This window comes from Pieris brassicae, chromosome 3 (genome assembly GCF_905147105.1).
Source record: "Pieris brassicae chromosome 3, ilPieBrab1.1, whole genome shotgun sequence".
NCBI lineage: Eukaryota > Metazoa > Arthropoda > Insecta > Lepidoptera > Pieridae > Pieris > Pieris brassicae.
Genome location: NC_059667.1, coordinates 4408134 through 4433130, shown reverse-complemented (window position 1 = coordinate 4433130; position 24997 = coordinate 4408134). Strand labels below are relative to the sequence as shown.

General features: G+C 34.1%; 1 protein-coding gene across 6 annotated transcripts in view; it reads left to right on the top strand.

The window, feature by feature from the left end:
- Positions 1-24403, top strand: part of LOC123707750 — a 42637-nt gene extending 18234 nt beyond the window's left edge. For 5 of the 6 annotated variants that reach the window (XM_045658083.1, XM_045658082.1, XM_045658079.1 and 2 more), the window contains 12 exons: positions 1636-1748; positions 4832-4949; positions 6654-6733; positions 16084-16205; positions 17377-17588; positions 17722-18074; positions 18230-18316; positions 19217-19371; positions 19666-19806; positions 21316-21598; positions 21802-21974; positions 22586-24403. In XM_045658083.1, the coding sequence (XP_045514039.1) occupies positions 1636-1748; positions 4832-4949; positions 6654-6733; positions 16084-16205; positions 17377-17588; positions 17722-18074; positions 18230-18316; positions 19217-19371; positions 19666-19806; positions 21316-21598; positions 21802-21974; positions 22586-22720 (1972 nt within the window). In that variant the 3' untranslated portion in view covers positions 22721-24403. The remainder of the gene's footprint in view (positions 1-1635; positions 1749-4831; positions 4950-6653; positions 6734-16083; positions 16206-17376; positions 17589-17721; positions 18075-18229; positions 18317-19216; positions 19372-19665; positions 19807-21315; positions 21599-21801; positions 21975-22585) is intronic. The other variant, XM_045658080.1, reaches the window with a different exon arrangement.
- Positions 24404-24997: the final 594 nt, after the last annotated feature.

Here is a 24997-nt window from a genome sequence, read left to right as displayed (position 1 = left end):
TTTAGATAAGTGTAGTTGACATATATATACAGAGAAGCTTTAAAATACTATATTTATTATAACTACTGTTCAATTAATTTCCATTTCATATAATAAATGTTTTTGTTTAATTATTGTAATTTAATAAAATGTTCGCATTTATAATAAACACCTTTGTCAGGCTTCAATTTAAATTTATTGTAAAATATTATAATACATTGAGCTCTTCTCAATGTATTAATTAAGTTTAATGAAGTAATTACCGTTCGAATTGCTAGGCAAAATGGTCATAGGAGAATCAATACAGTTCCATATTAACGGTAGCGCTTCGCTAGCAGGGCGCGGCTTCGACTTAGTAATATAAAGTAATATTTGTGGTTTACCAATCTTAATCTTACTATTTATTAAGACATTCACGTAATCGTGTATCAGCATAACAAATCGTTAACGTAAACAAATCGTGGTATTTAAATATTAATATTACGTACTATTTTGATAAACGTGTGCCGTCGTTATACGATTCGTGCGTAGGCGGCGTTCTTACGGGGCGTTACAAGAAACCTATGACATACGCCGTATTGCTTTCACGTGGGAATGCATGGACCCTTTGCTTACAGTAACATGATAGCAGATTGTTATGTCTGGGTACCCAGTAGTAACACATAGTTCGTACAATAAGCATCATCACAAAACACCCAGTAGCGCGCTCCAAGCGTAGGAAAGTTATGCAAAGTGTTCTCTTGTGAAATGTTTCAAAGGTAATATTTTAATAGGATGTATAAAGTCTAATTAATTTGCGTAAGTCCTGACATTTATTAGTTGCATATTTGTTCTTAATAAATTCTTTATGCATGCTTGTAAAATTATCGCGCACGCTTAAGAATTATTAATTTACATAATCGATATAATGTACCATATATGGTTTGCCTTATGTTAATCGTTATCACGTGTTGAGGATCTTCATTGTTTTTATAATATTAAAAATAAACCTATTGTAGGAATGTTATTTAATGCACCAATAATTACGTTAATAATTTCAAAGACGTGATTACATTTAATTTGATATTCATAATAATAATAAAGAAATAAAAATTACTTTGTTTGACTCAAAACCATTACATTTTGTAAGTGACATTTTAAAGGTTGTAAACATACAATACGAAACGAAACGTTAAGATACAATATTTATTTGGTTAACATCATACATAATATACTTCTATTAGCACTACCATTTAAACTAGGCCTAACCTGTATATTAAACGCTAGTTCCTTCAAGTGTCATTAACAAATTGGTTAAGTTGTTTGTCATTTAGATATTTATTAATTTTTATTGTTTATAAAACTAAATGATACAAGGAAATAAGATTAATATTGTTTTTGTTAGTTAAAGTACTAACTACAGCTACGGCTTTAGTTTTATTAAGCCTAAAAATAAGATAATAATTTACCATACTACGTACATAAGCTAACCCGGTCTCGATATGTGTGTATGTTTTAATTCGTGTTTACGATGATACAATTACTGCTGATCACATCGAATTTGCACACAAGAGCTACTTTGACATTTAGTACCCTCATAATAAGTGTATAATGTGTCATTTGTGCACTTATAAAGGATTGTAATGCGTGTACATGAACAATGTGCTTTTGTTGCAGGGAGGTGGCGAACGCCTGGGAGTGCCGCGTGGGACCGCCCGCCCAACCCGCGCCCGCCTACATCGTGCAGAGCCTCTTCAACGACTTAGAACTATATCCTACTAAGACTCAGGGTGAGTACCTATTGCTTTTAATATTCGGTATTTTTTCGGATTAACTGTCATTTTACTGCAATATAAGTACTTGTGATTCTTTAAATTTAATTATATTTACAATAAATAAAAAACATATTATATTATGTGTCGTCAGCTACAACGAAAACGCATGCGCATTATATACTATTAGAATATAGAAAATATTATTTACTTAGTTTTTGAATAAATGTATAAAAGTGTATTCGCTATCGATGCATTGCTATTATTTTGAATAAGCTCGGCAAATTGAAATTGAAATATTTGATAATAACATAACTAACTAAAATTATTTTGTGTAAAATACAATCTTCCTGAGGTCACTAAATAGTTAACACGAACGAACGATATAACGAATTATATGTACATTCCGTTGTAACGGTCGCGTGTGTTTAAGTAAATAATTACCTTTTGCTAACTACATTCGCAACCTCTCGCTGGTACTTTAGTACTTTAATATATTAACCACCTTTGTTATAAAGTTTTAGGTATAATTACGTCATCCACAGCTGTAATTATCAGTTTACTCATCTAATTCTTGATATTTCTAACCCTAATGTGTTTCGAAGAACATTCATCGATGGAACGAGATAAGGACGTCACTCATGATTCAGATGTTACACAATTATTATCAATACATCAACGTTGAATTATTATGTTTTGTGATCGTTATTTTTTTTATATAATATAATAGTGTAATGTGATTATTATGCTATACATTAATAAGTCAAGATTTATATGGGTTTATTTGAGATTGAAACTTTATAGTGTACAGCCCCCCATATATATATTCATAACTAGCTACAAGACGACCAAAAAGTGACCAATTTTAATGGGTTGCCGGCCGTTGAAGGGAGGAGTATCTCCCAGGGAAGAACACCACCTGTCCATCGAGTCGATTCCACAGTTCGCAAGTTCGCAAAAAAAGTTTCCTATGAAACTAACCGTGAAAGACTTACTCTTAATTTGTTTAAAATATATTTATAAGGCTCCTTATAAGAAGCACAATAGAGAAAAATACAAAGATAAGATTTAGAATTATAAAAGTATGCAAGGGAAGACAATAAATGAGAGGACGTCTGGTAAAAAGATGGACCGATGATGAAGAGATTGAACGAAATAAAATAGTGGAGGCCTATGTCAAATTGTGACCATAAAACTGGTTGCTATAAAATGTTTGTTATACATAACGGCCAGAGAATGAAGGCTTTATTTATTTTATGTACAGAAGTTAAGCATGCCATCGAAGACAATTTTTATATGATACGTTACACTGGTAAAGATAACAGTGATTATCCTATACGTATTCGTATGGGATACGAAATCAAATTTGTATAAATATCTCGTTACGTTACGCAGAAAAGGGCTTTTGTTTTCGATATATAGGGAATATCAAACTTGGAATATCTTTTTGTTGGACAAGTGAAGAGAAACTGGCTTGTTGAAACAAACTATTGTTATAAATCGGAGGAATCTTTGAATTGCGGTGATTTTATCACAGACCGTACAATAATTTAAAATTGCACATAAAACAATTTACAAGGGTGTAACCTCTTGTATCAAGCCAGTCACATAAATCTTGTTGATTTCTTGATTAAAGCCATTATTTACATCCTTATTGTTTTACAAGTTTTCCATGTATTCGCGTATTGTCGACACATATTTTTTTTTATTTAGACTAAGTGTACTCCGGTTTAAGCTTATCGCTACCACTATCTTATAAGCTTTTGACATACGGGAGTGTCAACAATTTATTACATGTTTTATTACATTTGGAGGTCAAAGTTTGCAATATGTCGTAATAACAGTAGCAGATACATGGATGACGAATTCTTTCTTTTTATATGATTTGAATTAACACTTAAAAATCCAGTGGCGCTACATCATTTTAGGTCTATGCCTCAGATTTGAGTATCTATTCCGTGATCATTTATATTTCTTGGTAAGGTGATTCAGCCTTATGTGCTCGACACGCCACATTTTTTGTGTCTAAGACATGATGCCGGTTATTTTTTTCAATTACCGTACGAGCAATTTTTTATTGCGCACATAGAAAGTTTGTTGGTTCTCAGCCGCGAATCGAACTTACTATCTCAGGTTTGAGAGTCGCACTTTGAAACCAACAATGCTCCGAATTAACGTTTAAGTACCGTTAAAATTTACTTTAAATAACTTCGTAGCTAACAATAAACATGTCTACAGTTTTACCACACAAAATGCGACTAAAGGATATAGATAAAAAATATCTAAATATACACAGATTAGTTTACACACTAGGGTGTCTCATTGCTTCACTGTTCTTTTATTTGAGAAAAAGCATTTAAAGCAAAATATATGTACGCTTTCATTTATGGATAATCGTGAAATAAAAGTATGTTTTAAAACATATAAATAGCTTATTTTAATTATCAAATAAACTAACTCAAGCTAATAAAACAAAGACTTGAATTATAAACTACTTGAAAAATGTTAATTATTGAATAGAGACGTCAGATAACTGAGGTCACTTTTATTAATAGCCATCACGTAATACGCTTTGTAATTATTAAATAATATTGTAATTATTTATTACTAGGTATATCCGGGCTAAGTAATGATACTGAGGTTACTATGTGCTAAATATGCACATAAAATTGTTGTAATTTTTGTAAAAATACGACACGATTGTACGTAAATGTTGTAAATAATAATTATTTTGTAGAAATATTACAATAGCTATAACCAGACTAGATACTTATATAGCACAGCAATCTGTGTTTAAGAGCCTGTGATTTATAAAAAAAACATTGGCGATTGGTCTCAGATGTATCAGTTTCGAAATGTCAAAGAAAGCATTGAAGTTTCCAACAAAGCTTTTTGATACTTTAAATTTTCCTCAATACATTCCTGGAAAAACTTAGTTGAGTTATACGTGCAAATCGACATACGAGTACTGGCGCTCTACCATACGGTCATAAAGCGTGACACGTTCACGTCAGGTGTTAATATTTGTAATAAAGTTCGGCGACTGTGGTGGTATAAATCACTTTAGACAGATGTTATAATCTGTTCACTCTTGTTGACAGTTTTTGAGATGCTGGTTTGTGCGCGCCAGTGTGCTCGACGGAAATCCCTGATCCTCACTTTTGGGGAGTTTTGTGTCTTCGCTGCTGAGTTGCGACGGTGCTCCAGGCAGACCAGATCGTAAGTTATTTTATACCATATCTTTTGATTTAAAAATCACTCACTCAGTCCGCTGGCTTTGCGACTCAAAAAGTGTCTTGGCCTCCGAAACAAGAAACTTCCAGCACTCCATTTCCAGTGCTGGCTCCCGCCAATTGCTGGCTTTCAGCTGCAGCCGGTCCTCGACTGGGCCGATACAGCAATACCCACCTCCGACCAAATGTAATGTAAGCATTGCAGCATTTCGCCAGTAGCTTCTGCTCCCCTTTAATAATTACTTTCCATGCCTCACAGCCTTTAAAAATCACATATTGTTAGAGTTTATTACTGTACTAAAGATTCGTTTGTATAGGGAATAGCGCCCCATGACCTACATGAGCATTTTAGATACAAAAATTTTACGCATTTTTATTTTGCTAGATTTGTGATACTAATTTGGGATTACCACCAAAACGGTGGCCTGGTACCTTTGTTTTTGTGAAGTCATTTAGCGTATACACACATATTATGACGTTCGTCAGAGCGTTATCGATCTTGAGTTATCGTAATCTTTGTTAAAGCCTTTAAGCTCGCAACAACTTTTAATAATGTAAGGGCATTTAGTCGGAAGTTCGTTCCATATCAAGCGTATGGGGGTAATATACTGTGATTTAAAAAGTGGGGATTTGGAAAAGATTAGAGGATAGCAGGCCAATTTTAACCAATTTTGTAAATAGCTTAGTTGTATTTTTTTTTAGTTAGATTTTGGCCATGCATGGGCTGTAAATAAATAAATAAATTATGACTATTACGCCAGAAAATGCAATGTGGAGTTAAGTATTATTGTTTAACCATGCGGAACCCTTGCCGGTCACGTAGCCTACATTATCCCCCTACGTGTTAGGTTAGGTTATCCCTATTAATATTATGTATTATGTGGTTTGGAGAAAGTAAGATTTTACTTATAATATTAATGTGATAAACACTTGGAGGTGTTACGCTGACGGAGTAAAATATGTAAAAGTCCGCTTTTGGAGAATTTTATGACTCACAGGAAATTCTATATACAGTCAAAAATTATCAATTTACTACGAAATTTTGCACTATTTCCGAGAAAAGCCTATCATTTTTATCTATAATTGTTTAGATGAAATTTATCATTCATATCTGATCGCATAAAAATATATGATCAAGTTTATTTACATCGGCCTGCCAAAATTCTTTTCACATTACTAGATATTGGATATTATTAAGATGTAAGCAATATTAATAAATTGATAGTACTTCTACTTTTATCTATATATTGTATTTATCATTTGTATGAACAAAAATAATCCAAAGGGATTTTTATAATACCTGTTTATTTTAAATATACAACGTTTAATATAAATCCACAATTAGTGCCCTCGATACTAAAATATAACTCTGTCGATGACGTCCATTGCTCAGCACGGCTTAGCCGGTCTTGAACCTGCACAAGCTGCAGCGTACGTTGACCTCGCATAAAATATTGGTCATGGATTGTTCACGCATTTTTGCACGACCGAAACATCCTAGAACATTGCATCTTAATTGTCGAAACTCTTGTATTCTATAATGTAGCTAGAACTGTGATACGATATATTACGATTGTGTATATAATTCCGGTGTAAGTGGAGTCATTTTAGAATATCTCATCTCATTGCTAATGACATTCTTAGCCATTCGTGTTACACCCAAGTGGTTTATAAGTTTTTCATTTCGCAGGACGTCAAATAAACCTGAGTCGCCCGTATGGAGTGTCGACAAAGAGCTAAGAGAGAAGGAAATTTGTAAACATGTCAATGGTAAGTGACTTTGGCCATATTTTTAACGTATTAGGGAGCGTTCAAGTATTACGTAACGAATTTCGTAGGGGGGGGGTCCTCTTGTAAAACGTTACGTGCGGGGCGGGGATTGAATTACGCGTTATTCTTAATATTATTTTCCACTTTCCAGTACTTTACACCACATAATGGTAAGTTTTAGGTATAAAGAGTCACTGGGGTTGGTCACGAAAAGTTTTATTATTGGGGGGGGGGGGGGGGGGTTCAAGAATCTTCCAAAATTGCATGACGTAGCGTAGGTAGGGGAGCGTTCTACTTGAACGCTCCTTTTAAACGCTTACCTTTTAAACGTAAAACTCCATATAAACAAACTAGCTGATAGGCGTTTTTTTATTTGAAGTCGACAAAAAATTTAAGATGTTTTCATAGGTAAGTTTAGGTAAATTATGACAATTTTATTAGTATGATTAATGATGGGCGGTTGGTGCGCCATAATGCTGTTATGTAGAGTGCTATGGTGAAAATCGCTCCTAAGTAATTTAGACGAATTGCAATGTTAGGTTTTATTAGATCTGAAAAGTTCATCTTAAATCTAGTGTTGCAGACACGAGACAAATAATTTAAAGATGCTAATTAGCTTTCATTTTACAGTAAAATATGATTGAGGTTAATTTAATGAGCATTAGTAATTATTACTCCGTTTACCTTGAGGTAAATATTATTCTATTTGACATTTCAGTAATATTTTCATTATCAACGCATAGTTGAATCATTAGGTGAATCACTGATTAGGGTAAATAACGTCTTACGGCCTTAATCATCTATATAATAACTAACGTAAGGTACTTATCAACCTTACGAACTTCTATACATTTGCCACCTTACGCGAATATGTGTATGCATTTGTATATATAACAATAATATTTTTCTGAGGGTTTACCATTTAGTACGATTAACACAAATCTCTAATTATTACGTAAAAAGCGGCGTGGATTGCATGGCGCATCTTGTCGTTCGATGAAAGAAAAATCAACGCCTTAACGAATGTTAAACGAACACCTTCTTGACTATAGAATAAAAATGATCAAAGAAACGGATGCAATGTGAGGCTAATTAGAGTGCAGTCCCACTGTATTGTTATTTATTAAACGTATTTTGCATAAAGCCAGCAACTACTTCGTAATCTGTATACGATTTTTACGTTTCGGTATTTTTTTAAAATTATTATCAAAATACGAACATCGATTGCATTAAGATACTTATCTAATCGATATCTCTATCACTTCTTTTATTTTTATAACGTTTGAATCAACACTATTCAAATCGTTAAGTAACTTTTTAATGTATTTATTTTACATAATAATAAAATAAAATCATGATATGTTACATTAGAAAACCATTGTGGGTTGTATAAATGTAACCATAGCAGTCTAATTTAATAGTGAGACAAATGCATATCAAAGTGGTTAACGTTAAGGTACGATTCCATCGGTGTACTGAACTGTGCGGCCCAGTCTTGCACAGCGTACGGCACAAATGTTTGTTTTGGTCGACTCACTCAAGCGAACAAATTGCGCGAATATTGTAGCAAAGCTCGCGACAACTGTGCACTTGTGAATTTAGTTTTGTTTCCGCTACCAAAGCGAACTCATTTAATTGTGCGCGCACTATGCCAAGTAATTTTTTGAATGGTCAAGAATATATTAGGTAGAGACGCATATGTTTTTTCTCTGTGAACAAGTGTCCAACACTGGGCGCGCACAAATGTTACACACAGTTACCGGTGGATACAGAAGCCAAACGCGATATGCGCTTTGTTCGCGTTCTACTATTGTTTTGCACAAAATGTTTGTAAACAAATGTGCACACTATTTTGGTGTAATTGTACCTTTAGGCTATCTTATAACTGAGTAATGCATTTAATAGCCGCGGTAGCAAATACTTCAACGTTGTCTCGCCATATACGTTGTTTGCTCTCGACATACAGAGTCGAACTTCTCCCGCTCGGGTCTGTAAGTCATGCTCAATTTGATTTTTTTATTTTAGCTCTAAATACTAGTATTCCGGACTTAATATTTTTTTACGTATTGACAAGTTATGATTACTACCTCTATAAATTGCGAAAATTCATTAAAGTTATAAAACCCATCATTTCCATTGGGATCGGTTATTACATTAAGTATTTTCTTTGAATTATTCCTATTTTACAAAAGAAGCTTATCTGCTGTACTTTACGTGTCGTTAAATAATATATATTTAAATTATGAAAGTCTTTGTTTGGTGTGGAAGGTCACACAAATTATGTGATGACTAACTTTCCGCACGGTACTAATCCACAAATATACTCACCCCGTGATCATGCATTTATAATTCACTCATCAATTAGATGTTTTACTAAAGGCTTTAGATCGATAATAGAAACCTGTACACGGTCGCACTCTCCAATCCAGTTTAAGTTGATACAACGGTCCTAGAAAGCCTCAGTAAAGAATACATTTCCCACGTTCGTCAATTCAAATTTTTTTTTAGACTGTTCGTATGTGAAATTTGTATACGGTGGACCCAACAAACTTTGTTTTGCCCTAGTGAGAGATTATGTCAGTGCTAATAGAATGAGGAGTAATAGGGTGAAAATTAAGGGTTATATTGTCATAACAAATGAATTGTTCAAGAATTTATATTCCAAAGTAATAAAATTAAAAATAACCATATTCCGCTACTAACATATAATCAACTGCTCTATACTAAGACTCAACTTTTTAAATATCTTGGTCTAATATTGACTTAAAATACTCGTAATTAATAAAATATTCAGTAATCAGATCCTGAAGTCATAAACAATACACTATTTATTCCATATGAAGCTGACGTAATAACCGGGCATATCTTGTTTACTCTGATACATTCGTATTTACTATCTATATATATAAATGAATCCCTATTTTCCTTGGTCACGGCATCACTCGCTGAACCGATTTCGCTATTTCTTTTTTTGTTGTGTTTGTTATTGTCAGGAGATGGTTTTTATGAAAGAAAAATGCTTCGATCGGAGTTATTATATTGATAAAATACATATAAAATAATTACAGTCGCTAATTGTTTGTTGTATTATTCTTGAAAATCCATGTTTTTCACATGGCCAGTTATAAGTCGTCTGTTCCCATGTCGGAATACCAACAAAACTGTTTATATACGCGCCAGAAAAACAAACAAAGAATGTTGTATATTATAAAGCATGTTCAGTTAATTCTACCAATTTGAATTCAAAATTCATAGTTAAGACAGGACAACGTCTGTCGGGTCTTCTAGTTAACATATAGTTTTATATATCATATATTCCGATCGTGGAGGAACAGGATCAGGTGCACCTAAATACATATAAATTTAAAGGTTTCGCTATCAACATACCCTTATTTTATGATATTGCTATATGTGATATGTTTTTGTATGGTTATTATCTGCTCTTTCGATGTTCATGAATCTTCATAGACAAGATGTGCCCCGTTTTTTTTCCCAAATATGTAGACACATTGCTAGACAAAAAGCTTCGGGCTTCTTTCTTTATTGTGGGGAAATCATTTAGATACCGATAGATACAGATAGATATTAAAATGAAATACGAGGTCAGGTCTTAACCCAACAGGGTCTGTTCCTACTGACGGGAACATGATAACAGTTCCCCTTAATCCGTGTCCAACTTTAGTTGCCTAAACTGATACGACAGTTGATTGCGCGCCTTATTTTAATTAGGGGGCTATCTTAGTCATGATGATTTATTTGTGTACCTATAAAGGTTGCCACCACATGTTTATTGATAAAGCGGCTCGGACTTTGAGGCCTGACTAAAATTAGTTTAGTTAACAATGGGCTTGGAATTAAACTTGCGGAAGAGTGAGAGATGAAAAGTGTTTTGCGTCATCCAATGTGAATCTTTGTTTATTAATAGCGATATTCACGTCAACTGTCCATAAAACGTTTTATTGTTACTCGTTATCACAAATAAAGAATATTAGCCCAACACGCTTTTATCGGTAGTCAATGAGACAATACTTTTGCGTTTTTTCACATACCTTCTTACAAATTTTATTATAATCTATGATAATAATTCAACATATATTGTGTTCTAAATGCTTTGGTATTTTGTGGGTCGGATGTCCTGTGTAATCTATTTAATATTGCGCAGAATCATAAGCATGACTTTGACAAAAAATACGGTCATTTTATTCGGAATTCTGATGACACATGTCCCATGGATTAGTTCCCTATTAGTGTAGGTCATTTATTAATTCCGGTTCGACATTCTTCTGAAATAAGACGACGTATATAGGAAATGATGTAATTATATAAATATGGTAAAAACATAAGCGGAAAGCGCATTTTATGTGGACCAGTTTATATTAATATCTTTGTCGTATATAATTTATTATATCGGTAAAGTCTGCTGTATATGTATAGGAAAAACATATATCATACTGGGATATAAAATTAAAAAAAATGTTTATGTTAATTTTCGATATGTTAGATTTCGTGTGGGTACACGGAAGCTTCATTTGAATATACTAATAATATAAAAAATTATGGTTTGAAAACTATGAAGATTTATCTAATGATATAAATAAGTGACAGCCGCGACCTTCCTGAGTCTTCCGTAACGCTATAATGGGAGTACGGAAGCGCTACGCGGCTACGATGCGTCTGAGCATGTCAACCGTTTGAATGGAGATGCCGTCTCCAATAATTGCTTTCGGGCTATGAGCGGCTAAACAAAGGTAGTCTACTATTTTAATTTTGGAAAAATATTACTGTATATGCATTGCAAAAAAATGGTTGCAGGCTAACACAGACGACATGGTTAGTTAATAATGTTTAAACTGGATCGTTTAAAAACTAATTTTACAAAAAAAAGTTTATATTAGTTATCCTTCTGACGACGCACAACGGACCTATTAAGTGCGGAAACGGAGTCCACAAATGTCCACATATTAATATTTAAACAAAGTTTTAAATTTTAGTTTAGAAAAGGAATTATTGAATCTTACTTTAGACGCACATATGAAATTTTAAATAAATGCATATATTATATGAGTAGGACGAATAGTCAAACCAGTGCTTCTGGATTTTGGTTGAAAATAATATGTTTAGCACAAGATTATAATGTTAAAATAACCACTGACAAACAAATCATTGTCATTCAGACTTCCTTATCACTAGGAAGACAATAAAGACTCGACGTGTTTACATTTGCTGATTGTTATTGTTTAAGATATAAATTATTATTGCCAAATATGGTTTGATATTTTATGGTGTCGTAAAAATTAAGGCCGGCGAAACAAAAATCAACCAAAAAAAACATGCACTTAGTCCCCGAATTTTGCAAGTGTTACAATTCTTTTTCACATAGCGTTAGTTGGTGAGCTGACAGCTACATTTTTAAACTTGAATTACACTATTAAAACAACGAATACAATTGGATGATTTAGTACGTGTAGTATTTACTACTCGTGTGAGTGCGTAATTAATGTACGTAGCATAGTACTACGAGCAATTGTCTTAGCACGTATTAAGACATAATTTTGCAGTCGTTTTGCAATATAACAGATTATTTTAATGCGGTATTGTTGGCTACAACTGGAAGGGAAGTCAGTTGGCCGCCGGCCGTCAGACGGAGCAGCGCGCGTCGCGCGAGTGTCCTACAATGCCGCCTACCACCATGATCGTGCCCTGTGCGTCTACAGTAATTTCTATAAACAAGCAAAGTTTAATAGTTAGTAGTCATTTACAAGTATCAAGTAATGGTACTATTGTTTACAAAATAATGTGCTTGTACAATTGTACGACAGTGATTGTCACGTAATTGGTGTATTGTGCGATAGGAAGTGCTCCATACGTTTGTTGACTAGTTGTTTACATTTGGCACTGGATGTCGGACCGAAATACGATGTCCACATTTCATTCTCAATAAGCTAATCGCTTGTGGCGTTTTATTACTATAAAATATTATTACTTCCGCGTTAAATGTAAAATCAATAATATCTATTTTTATTCAGCCTTGTGCAATTACGTTGATAATGATACAAATAAATCAGTAATTTATCGGCCTTTTAAACAATTTTCTGTGTGTAAAGCTTCATAATTATCTAAGAGTCTGAAAATATATTTAGATTTCTATTAAAGTAGATACTAAATTTGGTCGTGTGGTCGATCACTATGTAGGTGTATATTTTATATAGAATGACTTCGTGCTAGCCCACGCCAAAACTCGTCAATCATTACGGACACCACGACTTGAATGGAGCATTCACCTTACTTTCTAAATTAAGGTGTATCATCATATTAGTCACATTTATTTTTAGTTACCTATATTCGTCTAACGTGTCTTCCGGAGAGAGTTTTTTACGTTACCCTTAAAGGACGCTGCAAAAAGAGTTAATTTTGCGCTTAGGAAATAGATTATAGAATTGTGGTTGAAGTGTGCTCAGTGAGATCCTACATTGGTGAGACAAATAACAAAACGGACTTTTATTTAGCTATATTTTTTTTCGAAACCACTTAAAAAACTAAAATCAAATATTATAATTCTCTTCTTGTAGAAGTTATGATACAGATTCTAAAATAATAAACGAACTACGAACTCAATTTGAAATACGTGAATCTCTTCGCTCTGTGGACCCGGAATAGACAATATATTATGTCTGGAATTCAGCTAACAGTTATTGTTCCTATTAGTTGCGTGTTCAAGACGCCACAACATAATTGTTAACAATTAACTGTCCCATTCAATAATTGCGTATCGTTTGAATCCTGCGAGTTTAATTATAGTCTAATTTATTACAACTGCTATGGCTCAGTTCTGAACCTAATTCTCTTCCAGGACAAAACAATATCATTTTGACATTGACTTGAAATTTGTAAAATTTCATTTTATCAATCGTTAGGCAACGTAAGAAAATTTTGCCGGTCGGAATTTGATGATGTCGAAATTAAAATAAAATATATAATGTGTCCCTATATGTCGAAATATGTAAAATATAGGTACTGTAAACTCGCACTGCGAACATATAACGATATCAATATTGTCGGAGGAGCAAATAGACGAAAAAAAATACAAATATCTCCGGACTTAAAAGTCGTAAACAGAAAAAGAGGGGCCAGGCCAAAACCAGCTGGCGAGTCGTTCGAGCCCAAATACGATTTTATTTTACTTCCGTGAATAACATCAGGAGTTCTCAAGTGATTAGATAACCAATTAAAGGTGCTTAAGCATATGTAGGAAGTATGTCTGTCCACACAAACGCAATTAAAAGCTTTCGCTGTTGATGTAAACTTAGTTATGTATAAAGAGTATTCCATTCCTCGAAAGATCGGCTTTTACACCCGTTGGCCCTCGGCGTTGTAGGTGACGATGGGCGGCAGTTATCACTTTATTCAAAGTGCTTCCTGTCCCATAAAAAACTGAATCAAGGAAGAATTATAAACCACAGCATCACTCGGAAGTACAATTCGTGTGTGATACATGATCGCATTTCTTAATGCATAAAGTTATTCTTTACCGTATAATGATGATTTGAACAATGATGACGATACTCAGACTCTTAAACAGCTATACTATATACGGATTGTATCAAAAAAAACTAATTTTAAGACTATTCATCCATTGTATTGACGTAAAATGGATAGGAATTTGTTACATTGCAAGAGGTAGTCTATTATAGATATTTCCTTCCTTAACTATATGTAGTTGTGACGTAGAGGTTACTAGGTTAGATGCGGAATTTGTTGGAGCGTGGGCTACACACGTGATAACATCCTATACTTATAATTACAACACCCACGTTTGCTATTTCTCTTTAGTTCACCTTTAAATTTCTATAGGTCACTTTCTGTCTGTCAATCAAAACATACTGGAAATAAATTTTATCAGATTAAATTACGATTTTGTAATAGTAATGGTAGAATGCGAGCCTTATTCTTGTAATTACACACTGAGTGCACTTCTTTGTTAAGGCCCTATCCCAGCACGTAATGTAGTGTCAGTGTCTCAGTGTGGACTGCGGCGGCCCGTAATAACAATTACTTATGTAAAACATTATATTGTTGTAATTTTATCATATTATTTTTTTCTGAAATGGATTACTTGGCTTGCGATAATATATATCGTGTAAATCTCAAAATCATTTTCTATATACATTTTGCCATAAAATAAATTCAAAGTGTAAAAAATTGGCTATTTGGATTTTTTTCCATCGAGCGAAGTTATTTAAATTGTGTATCGATCTTTCAATATGGATACATTAACTACTCAACTCCATCATATATTTTTGAAGTAGGGCGCTACTTCAAGAAACTATGACAAAAAATTAAAAAAAAAAAAAAAACAATGTACTTTTTTGGAGTTTGGCAACCGGATAGGTCCTTAAGAGCCTGGAGGGAACAGAGTATGCGCAAATGTATTTCCACCTCTGATGTACAACAGTGGTCTGACGTTTTACGCGCCTTAAAACTTGTAGCAGTCAGTCCGTCATCACTTTTGCTATTTTTCAGAACAATTTTCTTTTAAAACTGTCATTATAGGATGTATTTTAATCTGGCAAAGTGTTTTAAATGCTTAATGCTTGCATGAATAAAATACAACATTTCGTAATAGTGTAGCGCAAAACATACAATTAACGTTTAAATATTCAGATGTAAAAGTGTCTTGTATTATTGAAAAATATTATAAGTAAAAAATATTTTTATTATTAACGCGTTAACTTGTTATTATAATGAACGTAATGCGTAGTAATGGATGATGTCACTGGAGCAGCAGTCGACCTCTATATAAAAAATAAAAACATCGTTAAGAGCACATTTTGAGCTCTGTTTAACGTGAGTTCCTAATATTTGTTCCGTGAACTGTCAAACATTTTCAAAGACAATAACAACGAGTCACTAAATAGAAGGCAATAAAAAAATATTCTGTTGCTTAATTCGTAGATCTGATCGAAACGTTTGCATGAGTATAGCTGATTTAATATAGTTTCATAAAAAATAACATGGATGTTTCATAAGTTTCAAAAATCATATTTTTTAATGAGCAAATGTCTCAACATGCTCATTAAAAAAGCTCCTATGGAGCTCTCTATCGTTGGTCTTTGTACACCCCCACGAATATAGATCGAATATAATTTTGTACCAAATGAATTAAATACAAAATTTGTCAGGTACGACCGCGTAGATTTTATGTAAGATTTTTCATACTTGTCAAGAGTTTGGGCCAAGGGCAATGTTTTAAGCATAATTGGGTTTTTTTCTCTAATTATGGGCTATCTAGATGGCTTTGGGTACACCGTTTAGTTAATAAAATGTATAAGTAATGGTTGTTTTGTGCGCAGGTAGCGAGGCGTCACCAGCTCCGTGCGAGGTGTTTTTGGGTGGCTCGTGCAACCCTACCACTTGGAGATCGGATATCGCAATACCGATGCTTAAGCAAATGGGAATCACATATTTTAATCCTGTAAGTACTTTGAGCTTTTGGAGCAATTATATATACACGAACTGTTCTGCCAGCTATTTATAATTTCGCTGCTTAACCTTTTCCTCAGTTCTGCACCAGAACTGGATACATTTGTGACAGGTTTCGGAAGACGGAGATATTAATTTAAGTTGTTTTTATTTTTTTAAGTACAATATTTTAGCAGATTCAGTAAGTTAGTCTATAATTATTGTTTGGTTTTGAGGTCCTTCGTCTCAAGTCAAAAAATTACAGAAATAGCTAAAATACATTATGAACAGTTTGTGGCACTTTACAAATAACTACACGTACTAAAACATTATTTTCCTACTCAAGACTCAAGCTGTTAAGGAGATACTTTCGAATCGAACCTACAATTACTAGGTACGAATGCGGATAGATATTAACATATAGGATAAAATAACTGGCTGGTTAAGGTTGCTGATATTGAAGACAATAGATTTTTTAAAAAATATTAACAGTTCTACGAAGTTACAGACACTACTTTATATTCCTATCAATGAGGTATACAACATTCCTTAGGTCGTTAGTTGACAAAAATAATTGCACATACATATAGTGTCTGATATCTTCTTATAGGTACTGCGTGAGCAGATTGTAAGGTGCGTACATTCCAAACTCGAACGTGATTACATTACATTAATTTGGAAATCGGTTTAAACACGTTCATATTGAACGATAAAGTTCATCACGTCCGACCTTGTACCGACATAATTTATGTTATCAATATGAGATGTTGATAACGATAAATCACGGAATAATACGTTAGCTAATTTACATTGTTACTGTGTAAAATCTTACGTATATAAGAATATTATCCTTACCTCTTCGTTGGCTAAATCTTGTTTTGTAACGCCTGAAATCAATATCCTATTCTAACACTGTCGTAAAAAGGGGAAAATATTGTATTTGTCCAGTTTTAATTATATCTTTCCTACGAACATTGGACAGGTTAGTCAGGTTGTTAGGTCATTCTTTCTATCTCCTAGTTGACACGTGTTTTATGTCAAGACGCCACGATGTTGAATTTGAATTGCCAGTACAATATTTTCTTAGTACACTACGTTATCCCTATTACAGCTGCGATCATTACTTAGATTACCTCTAAACTAAAATGATTACATAGTATCAAATAAAGTATTTGTCATTTCAGCAAGTAGATGATTGGTCGACAGAGTTAATAGAAGTCGAGCACCGCGCTAAAGCACAGGCGCGTGCGCTGTTATTCGTATTGGACAGCGAGACGCGGGCTGTCGCGGCCTGCGTTGAGGCAGCACACCTTGCAGCTGCACCCAGGGATCTATTGCTAGTGTTGAGGCCTTACTCGAGACATCAGGCTATCGGCAGGGAGACGATATCAGACCAGTAAGTGGTTCTATGTTTTTCAGTAGTAGTAGGAGGGAAAATAAATCATCAGGATCAATCTTCTGATCTGTTCTGTATTTTAAATATTTGGTTCCTCTGAATTTGAGTCATAAGTAAGATACAATGATTGCAGAGAGTATATAGAACTGTCTCGTGCCCGTTCGACGTTGCAAGAAGTAGTGGAAAGGCGAGGCCTACCCGCCTTTACAGACATCCCAGCTGCTTTACGCTGCGCCCGGGCCGTACTACGAGGCGCTAGAACGCATCCCAGACATTCTCTGGGCCACACAATTCTTCGACTCAAAAGGGCATACGACGCAGCAGGCGGTCGAAACGCGTGGTTGACACGCGCTCGCGCAATAGATGCGTTAAAAGAGGCGACGCGTGCATCCCGAGATGTAGCAGAGCGCGTTCTACCACCAAACGCAGATACAATTGACTTTGAAACATTCTGCGGAGCCGTCGCCGAGTTAGCTGCTGATGCAGGTAAATTAATTGATACTATATATATCTTGTGAAACAGTACAAACGAAATTGAAATAATGCAATCTTAATTGAGTGACCTTGATGTCCTATGTTTCGGATTCTGAGCAATACATATTATATGGTTGTTTTTGAATATCTAAAAATTGTGTTAAAAGGGTCCCGGCCAAGTATGAGCGTAGCAGCGCGTGTACGTCGCGCGTTTCGAAATCTGCGCGATTTTATCACTTCACCAACAACACCCGGTCTGTGCGCGCCCTTATAGCTTCTTGGTTTTATCATTTCATTATGTAATACATTATAAGTGGGTAATTTATGACATGCCTATATTCATATGAATAATCGCTGAATCACTGCTTAGTATTAGTGTTTTTTTTATTTCGGCTGACGTTTGTGATGTTGTAGTGATTTTTTATTTATAAATATTTAATCTACATAAAACAAACAACTATTTCGAAAAAAATCATAATAGTTGACGCGTAAATAACTACGTATAAACTAACAATTAACGCGAAACTTAGGCCTACTTATCTGATTCGCGGAAACATCAGTAAACGTTAATTCTGCGAATGTAATCATGCTGTTATACTTTGGTGTTTAATTTTGTTTTGCGAAAACACTAATTGGTTTTGCTATTTTTTATCTAGTGTGTTGACTTATATGGATTTTATAACATTGAGCTATATAAGATTTTTAAGTTCTAAGCTAAAAATTTTGTTCTGTGTACTTGGTGTGTGTTTGTCTAGTATCTTAAGATAGGAGATTTTTAACTACCGCCCGTTGAAAAAATGCTACAAGCCGCAATGGGTGGCCAAATGTTACGGCAAAAAATGTTATGGCATTTTGAAGGGGTATAACTTTATAATTTAAAAAAGAACTACCGCTCGTTCCCTTTAGAAGTATTATTAACAAAATATGGATTGTTAAAAAATAATTTAAACTTTACACTCGTCTTACTATATCGTCTCGATTAACAGGAAGTAATATATATATATCAAAATTGTAGTGACATTTTCTAGTATTTCTCCTACTAAAAGTACGTGACCTCGAACTTTCTACTAAACAAATCCGACAGACAACTGAAACTCTTATTTTAATGTATATTATTAAATGAATTGAGTTAACATGAATAAAATATTTTTCAGAATACCAACGTAACAAGGGTCAAGAGAAGGAAGTGGGTGAATCAGCTAGTACGCAAGAGCGTGTGTCGCCGCTCGCGCAGCGCGATTCTAACGGATACGCTCGTAATCCACGGCTTCGTGCGCACGGGCAGAAATTGTCTTTGGTTATACCCAAGGTAAATTAACAATTCATTCCATCCAACGGGGCATGGGGTACAAATCTTTAAATTTTTATTTATTTATATCTATTGTAATTCTTATTATGAGTTGTATACTAAAGGTAACATTTTAAATAAATTTTTCTAAAAAATATTATACTAAAAGGTAAACATAGTAATTTAACTGCTGTTAATTTTAATTCTAAACGCCTTATTCATATAACAAGCATAAGTGATCTGCCTAAACATAAAATAAACGCAGAAATGTGTTTGATAAGAACTTCAGTTTTCTCACTTCTCCATGTTATGAAGAATGGCGGCAAGACAGGCGAGGAGTCAGGTTCAAGCAGCGCCGATAGTGTGTTCACTCCAGGCACCGAGCGACGCTTGGAGCGACTGCCCGCATTGCTCGGAGCGCCTGCTCATCATGTATACCTTGCAGGAACTTTCCCCGTAAGTTTATTTACAAATAGTATTCGCGTGAGAATTTTAATGAAACTTCCGTGGCGCTGCATACTTTATTGCTCTAGACCAAAGATTTCAGAATCTGTTTCATGATCATTTGTGAATATAATAGGCAAGTAGGTGATCAGCCTTCTGTGCTTGACGCACGCCGTCAACTTTTTGGGTGTAAAGCAAACAGGTTTCCTCGCGATGTTTTCCTTCACCGTTGGAACGAATGTTAAATGCGCACATAGAAAGCTCATTGGTGCACAGCCAGGTATCGAACCGTCGTAGGTTGTGAGTCAGGAATGTAAGTCCCACGCTGAAGCTACTAGGTCAAAATGATCGATAGATGATACTTTATAGGTATAAAGTTAAATAATAATTGTTTTATTGAAAAAGATTAACAGCAACACGTGATTACAATGTGATTTGTTCAATGACGTTTATTCAACGCACATAATGCTAAACTTATTTATGTAATTTATATTTATGCTCGTGTTATTTACATTCCGACTTATCAGCACGTTATGTTTTGTATCGGTAAACGTAATACACTATTGTACTGAGTTGTGGAAAATTTGGTTACAATAAAAGGACGAATTACTAGCAATTTTTTTATATTATTTTTTTTTTAATTTTAGAAAATTTTACCATCAAAATAAATAGATTGGAAAGTGATAGTTCCTTATCGGCGTTGTAAAAAATTTACTGTCACATTTTTCCGTTACGCGCCATCTTTTTCTTGTCCCTACCACGATGATTGATTCAAAGAGATTCGAAGCCATTAATAACAAAAATATATAATAATGATAGCAATAACAGTAATAAATTCTATTACAATTAATGAAATTCTGTAATAATCTTAGTAGTAATTAGGTAAAATTAAATGTTTGTTTTCATGTCTATGATAGTAAAAGCCTTTTGTTAAACTTTATCTAACCAATTTCTGTAAAGTTCCATATAGTAGATCATTTTTCGAAAAATAAGGTCATAAAGAAGTTTCACTTCTTACGTGTGTACGCTAATACACGCACACATTTTTTTTCTATATAAAGGTTTATGTTAATCTTTGGACGATTAAATTAATTTTTAAATTTTTTTAATTATTCGCGTATCTATACTAATAGGCATATATTTTTTGTGATAAAAGTTATATTGACTTCGTTTTACAGCGCTTACATCGCTAAATTGTTAACATATTACGGATAGTACTGTTTATATTTTGACTAATAGCTGAGTAAAGATGTCAGTAGGTCATATGTGACTATAATCACATGTTTAATGAGTTCTAGGAAAAAAACTCACGTTTACTCGTGTATAATTCACAAGCAAATGAGATGTTTCACATGTAAAATACACTAGAGATGAAGTTTTCCACATCAAATTAGTTGTGAGTTGATTTTCCAGTAATGAGAGGAATTAAAAAAATAATACTAGACTAAAATAAAATAAAACGGAATAAATGATTTAAATGACTGAATAGCACTGAGTAAAATTTTATTTTTTTACTTCCAGTCAAATAGTAGACGTCCCGAAGATATCCTTCGTCGGGAAGGTTTCACATACGTGATACCTAGAGTCAACGACTATACACGTCTATTTTCAACGCCCACCCGTCGTTCTGCGCCGGCGCATCCTGAATCGCCGTGCAGAGATAAAAAGCCAAGGCCCGCTTCTCCAATTTCGCCGCTTGAAGACGTTGAATTAAGGGAAAAAAAGGAAGAGAGAAGCTCGGAGAGATTGAGCGCATCTGACTTCTATACTGTCACGGAGGATGTTACGCCGCAGCCTTTTAAAGGTATTCCTTTTGTCTCTATCACCAGTAGTTCTATAACATTATGTATATTATACATATTGTAGATAGATATATCATAGATCAGACAATGAAAAGTACATTTTTGCTCAGTATGATTTATCATATTCTGACCTATGGCCACAGATATAGATAAAAATACTTTTTTGAAAACATAATTAGAGAAAAAATTATTTGATACTTTTCAGGCACCTTTGATGAGGACCTGTTGCTAGGTTCACGCGTGTTAGTGTTTTCGCTGTCATCGTCGTCGCCTAACTTCTCGACGATGGTGATAGCGGCGCACTATATGGGCCTTCGCCCCGCTAACACCCTACTCATCGTGCAACCGATGCAGGCCCCGCCTACTACCGTGCACCAGGTACTTATATTTTAACATTACTAGGAGCGATTTTGGGCGAGATTGCCTAGATTCTAGACAAAATAATTAAATTTAAAATTTAAAAGTAGTCTGTGCGGAAATAAAACTGTACTGAAATTAGAGGTGGCTTCAACCTCCAATGTGTATTAATAAATAAAATAATAGCCTCTATTCGAATACTACATAATCTGGATCACATTCAGTCCATGTCATGCTTAGCATTAATTAGTACACGTCCTCCGACGGACTCAACGCCGGAAGGGCAAATGAACATTGATGACGATAAAAAAAATCTGGTTTAAATATTACAATTGCTTGTTACGCTTTTGAATCGCTCTCACTGAACTGATGTTCTACTGAGGATCCGGCCTTAAATTCGGCTGTATATTTAGAAAGACAACCGGCGTGGTTAAGCGTACAATAATCCTTATTTTCTTCGTGTCATAAAAAAATTCAAAGTCCGGTAACGCACTCGTGATCCCTGTGACATTCAGAATGTCCATGCGGCGGTATCACTTAACATCGGGTGTGCCTTCTGCCCTCTGTTCTATAAACAAAAAAAAACCACGACGGTTCCTAACGGTATAAAATGTAACCTTAATATGTTTCAGTTCAGCGAAGCAGCGGTAAAGGACTACAATAGGGGACGGCATTATCTAATAGACCTAGCTCGTCGCGCGGCCGTGCCTGTCTTTGACAACGTAGAAGACGCCATGGCCTGCGTACTTAACCGATTGCGCACGTAATCGTTCGTTAGTTACGTACGTATACTTGGATATTTCGTGGCGTATTTTTAGTGTATCACTATTGTTTAGACAAATATATTGTCGTTTAATTATTAGTAACTCTATACGGTCACTAGTTAGTATCTACGTAGCGCCTGCAAAGCCGGGGCAGTAGTAGTAATATAAAGTCAAAGTACCAATTCTACTCAAGTATACGTACGTGTGTGCTCGTTTTAAACGCCGTAGAAACGGTTAAATCGGCGAATAGAATTCTCGATTTTTTAAAAGTTTACATCACATTCAGATATGAATCTCAGGCCCACTTCGCGTTCAGCCTATACATTGAACAAAAGGCGATATTATTACTGAAGGTTCCGTTTCCACGTTTCACTAACCGTGTTCATAATCACAAAAGTAGACATCACAAAGCCCATAGTTCAAGGTGGCGAGGAGTCTCAACTCTATTCGTATGTACTTACGTCTTATTTTAGTTTAGCAAAAGTCTCTCTTTATTTTACCACTCTCTAGTGTATGTGTGTGAGAGAATGTGTTTAACAACTGTGATGATCATTTTAGTAAATTGCAATGCAGAAACATTTTAATTAGTATAATTTTTTTATCGAAATAGATATTTTAGCTGAATCTTTGACAGAGCGTCAGCGCGATATTTGTTACGGATGAGCTGGGGAACATATGGACGAACGTACGAAATTTATGAGTAAATTTTATTGTCACTAATGTTTTAATCCGTTATGTTTTTCGTTTGCATGTCCGCCAGCTCTTTTAATTCACGCGAGTAGAGTGTAATTAGGATAATACTGACTGAGAAAATGTCATGTCGGATTGTGTAGTCTTTTAGACGATTCTCTCAAATTAGATCTTATTAGTGTATTTTGTGTTGTAGTTACTAAACTCCAGTAATGCGTCTAAGAGTACAAAAAATTGCTCATGTAGCACATTTACCACTTAATATGCAAAATTATAATGTTGTCATTTATACTCATTTTAAATTTAGATAAAATTCTAATGCTTGCAATTTGTCTTCAAGTTTTTGAAGCTATTTGCTGAATAGTAAGATGGTGACAGTAATTTTTCTTTCGTCCAACATCATTCATATCCCAAAAGCTTAGAAATGTATTAATGTTATTACTGAATTTATGTATAAAATGAAGTGCATTTTTCATCGTAAATCTTGTTAATAATAAAAATGTATTTTTTATTCCATGTAATTGAATTAATATGTGAATTATGAATTTTTATGCTATGAGATTGACAGTTTTCTATAAGTGAAAACATGTCGAAGATTTTCTAGAACTTATAGTCAAATCCTTAAGTGAGCCATGATCTAAAACAAGTACATCACTAAAAAAAATTATTATAAATAATTACAATTTGTAAAGTAATAACGAATTTGTCCAATAGAGGTCGTGGTTATCAATTTTTTTTATTTAAAATATGTATGAAGTTTATTGTCACCTCTTACAATTAGATAAGTTTTAAAACATACCTGACCACTGTCACTAAATAATCGGCAAATGTTATTTGCTAGTCACAGTATCCATTTATATGTAAGTATTTTGTAATATTGTTTGATAGTACAAAAATCTAATTTATAGAGGAAATATTTCATATATTAATTTGTAATTATATGCCATGTACGCTTATTTAAAACATCACCTGTAAATATAGAAATTTTAATTAATATATATTGTTTTTATTTTTACCACCATGAAAACATTAGCATATTTAGAATTTATTTTTTAGTTTAAATAACCAAAAATATCAAATATTATAGGGACCATGAAAGGAGGTCCATCGCAGCTAGGGAATGCAATCCCGATCTCGCGAGATCCCGTGTAATTTTTCGGGATCAATCCCGAAGCATAATATGACGAGATCCCGTTCAAGATTGACGGGATTGGGCTGCAATGGTCAGCGATTCTACACACATCCGCTCGGGACGCTTCACGCGACATTGCACGTTGCATAGGGTACATTGCAATGGACATTAGCTGCCGGTTAGCAGATAGCACTCTTGATACACTTTAGAAGATACTCTTTTTTTAGAAGTTACTTTCAAAATCACCAATTTTAATCTCCTTGAGCTATACCTACTTTTGTTTTGATTATGTTCATGTAATTAAAATTGTTAGTTGTTTAGTTAGTAATATTAAAGGATAAAGGCTTTTGTTTTCTTTCAAATAATATTTTATTTACATATATACACTATCACAAACATGCAGTTTTCATCATATTCAGTCATGTGAAATATTTTTTTTAAACTATACGAGATCCCGA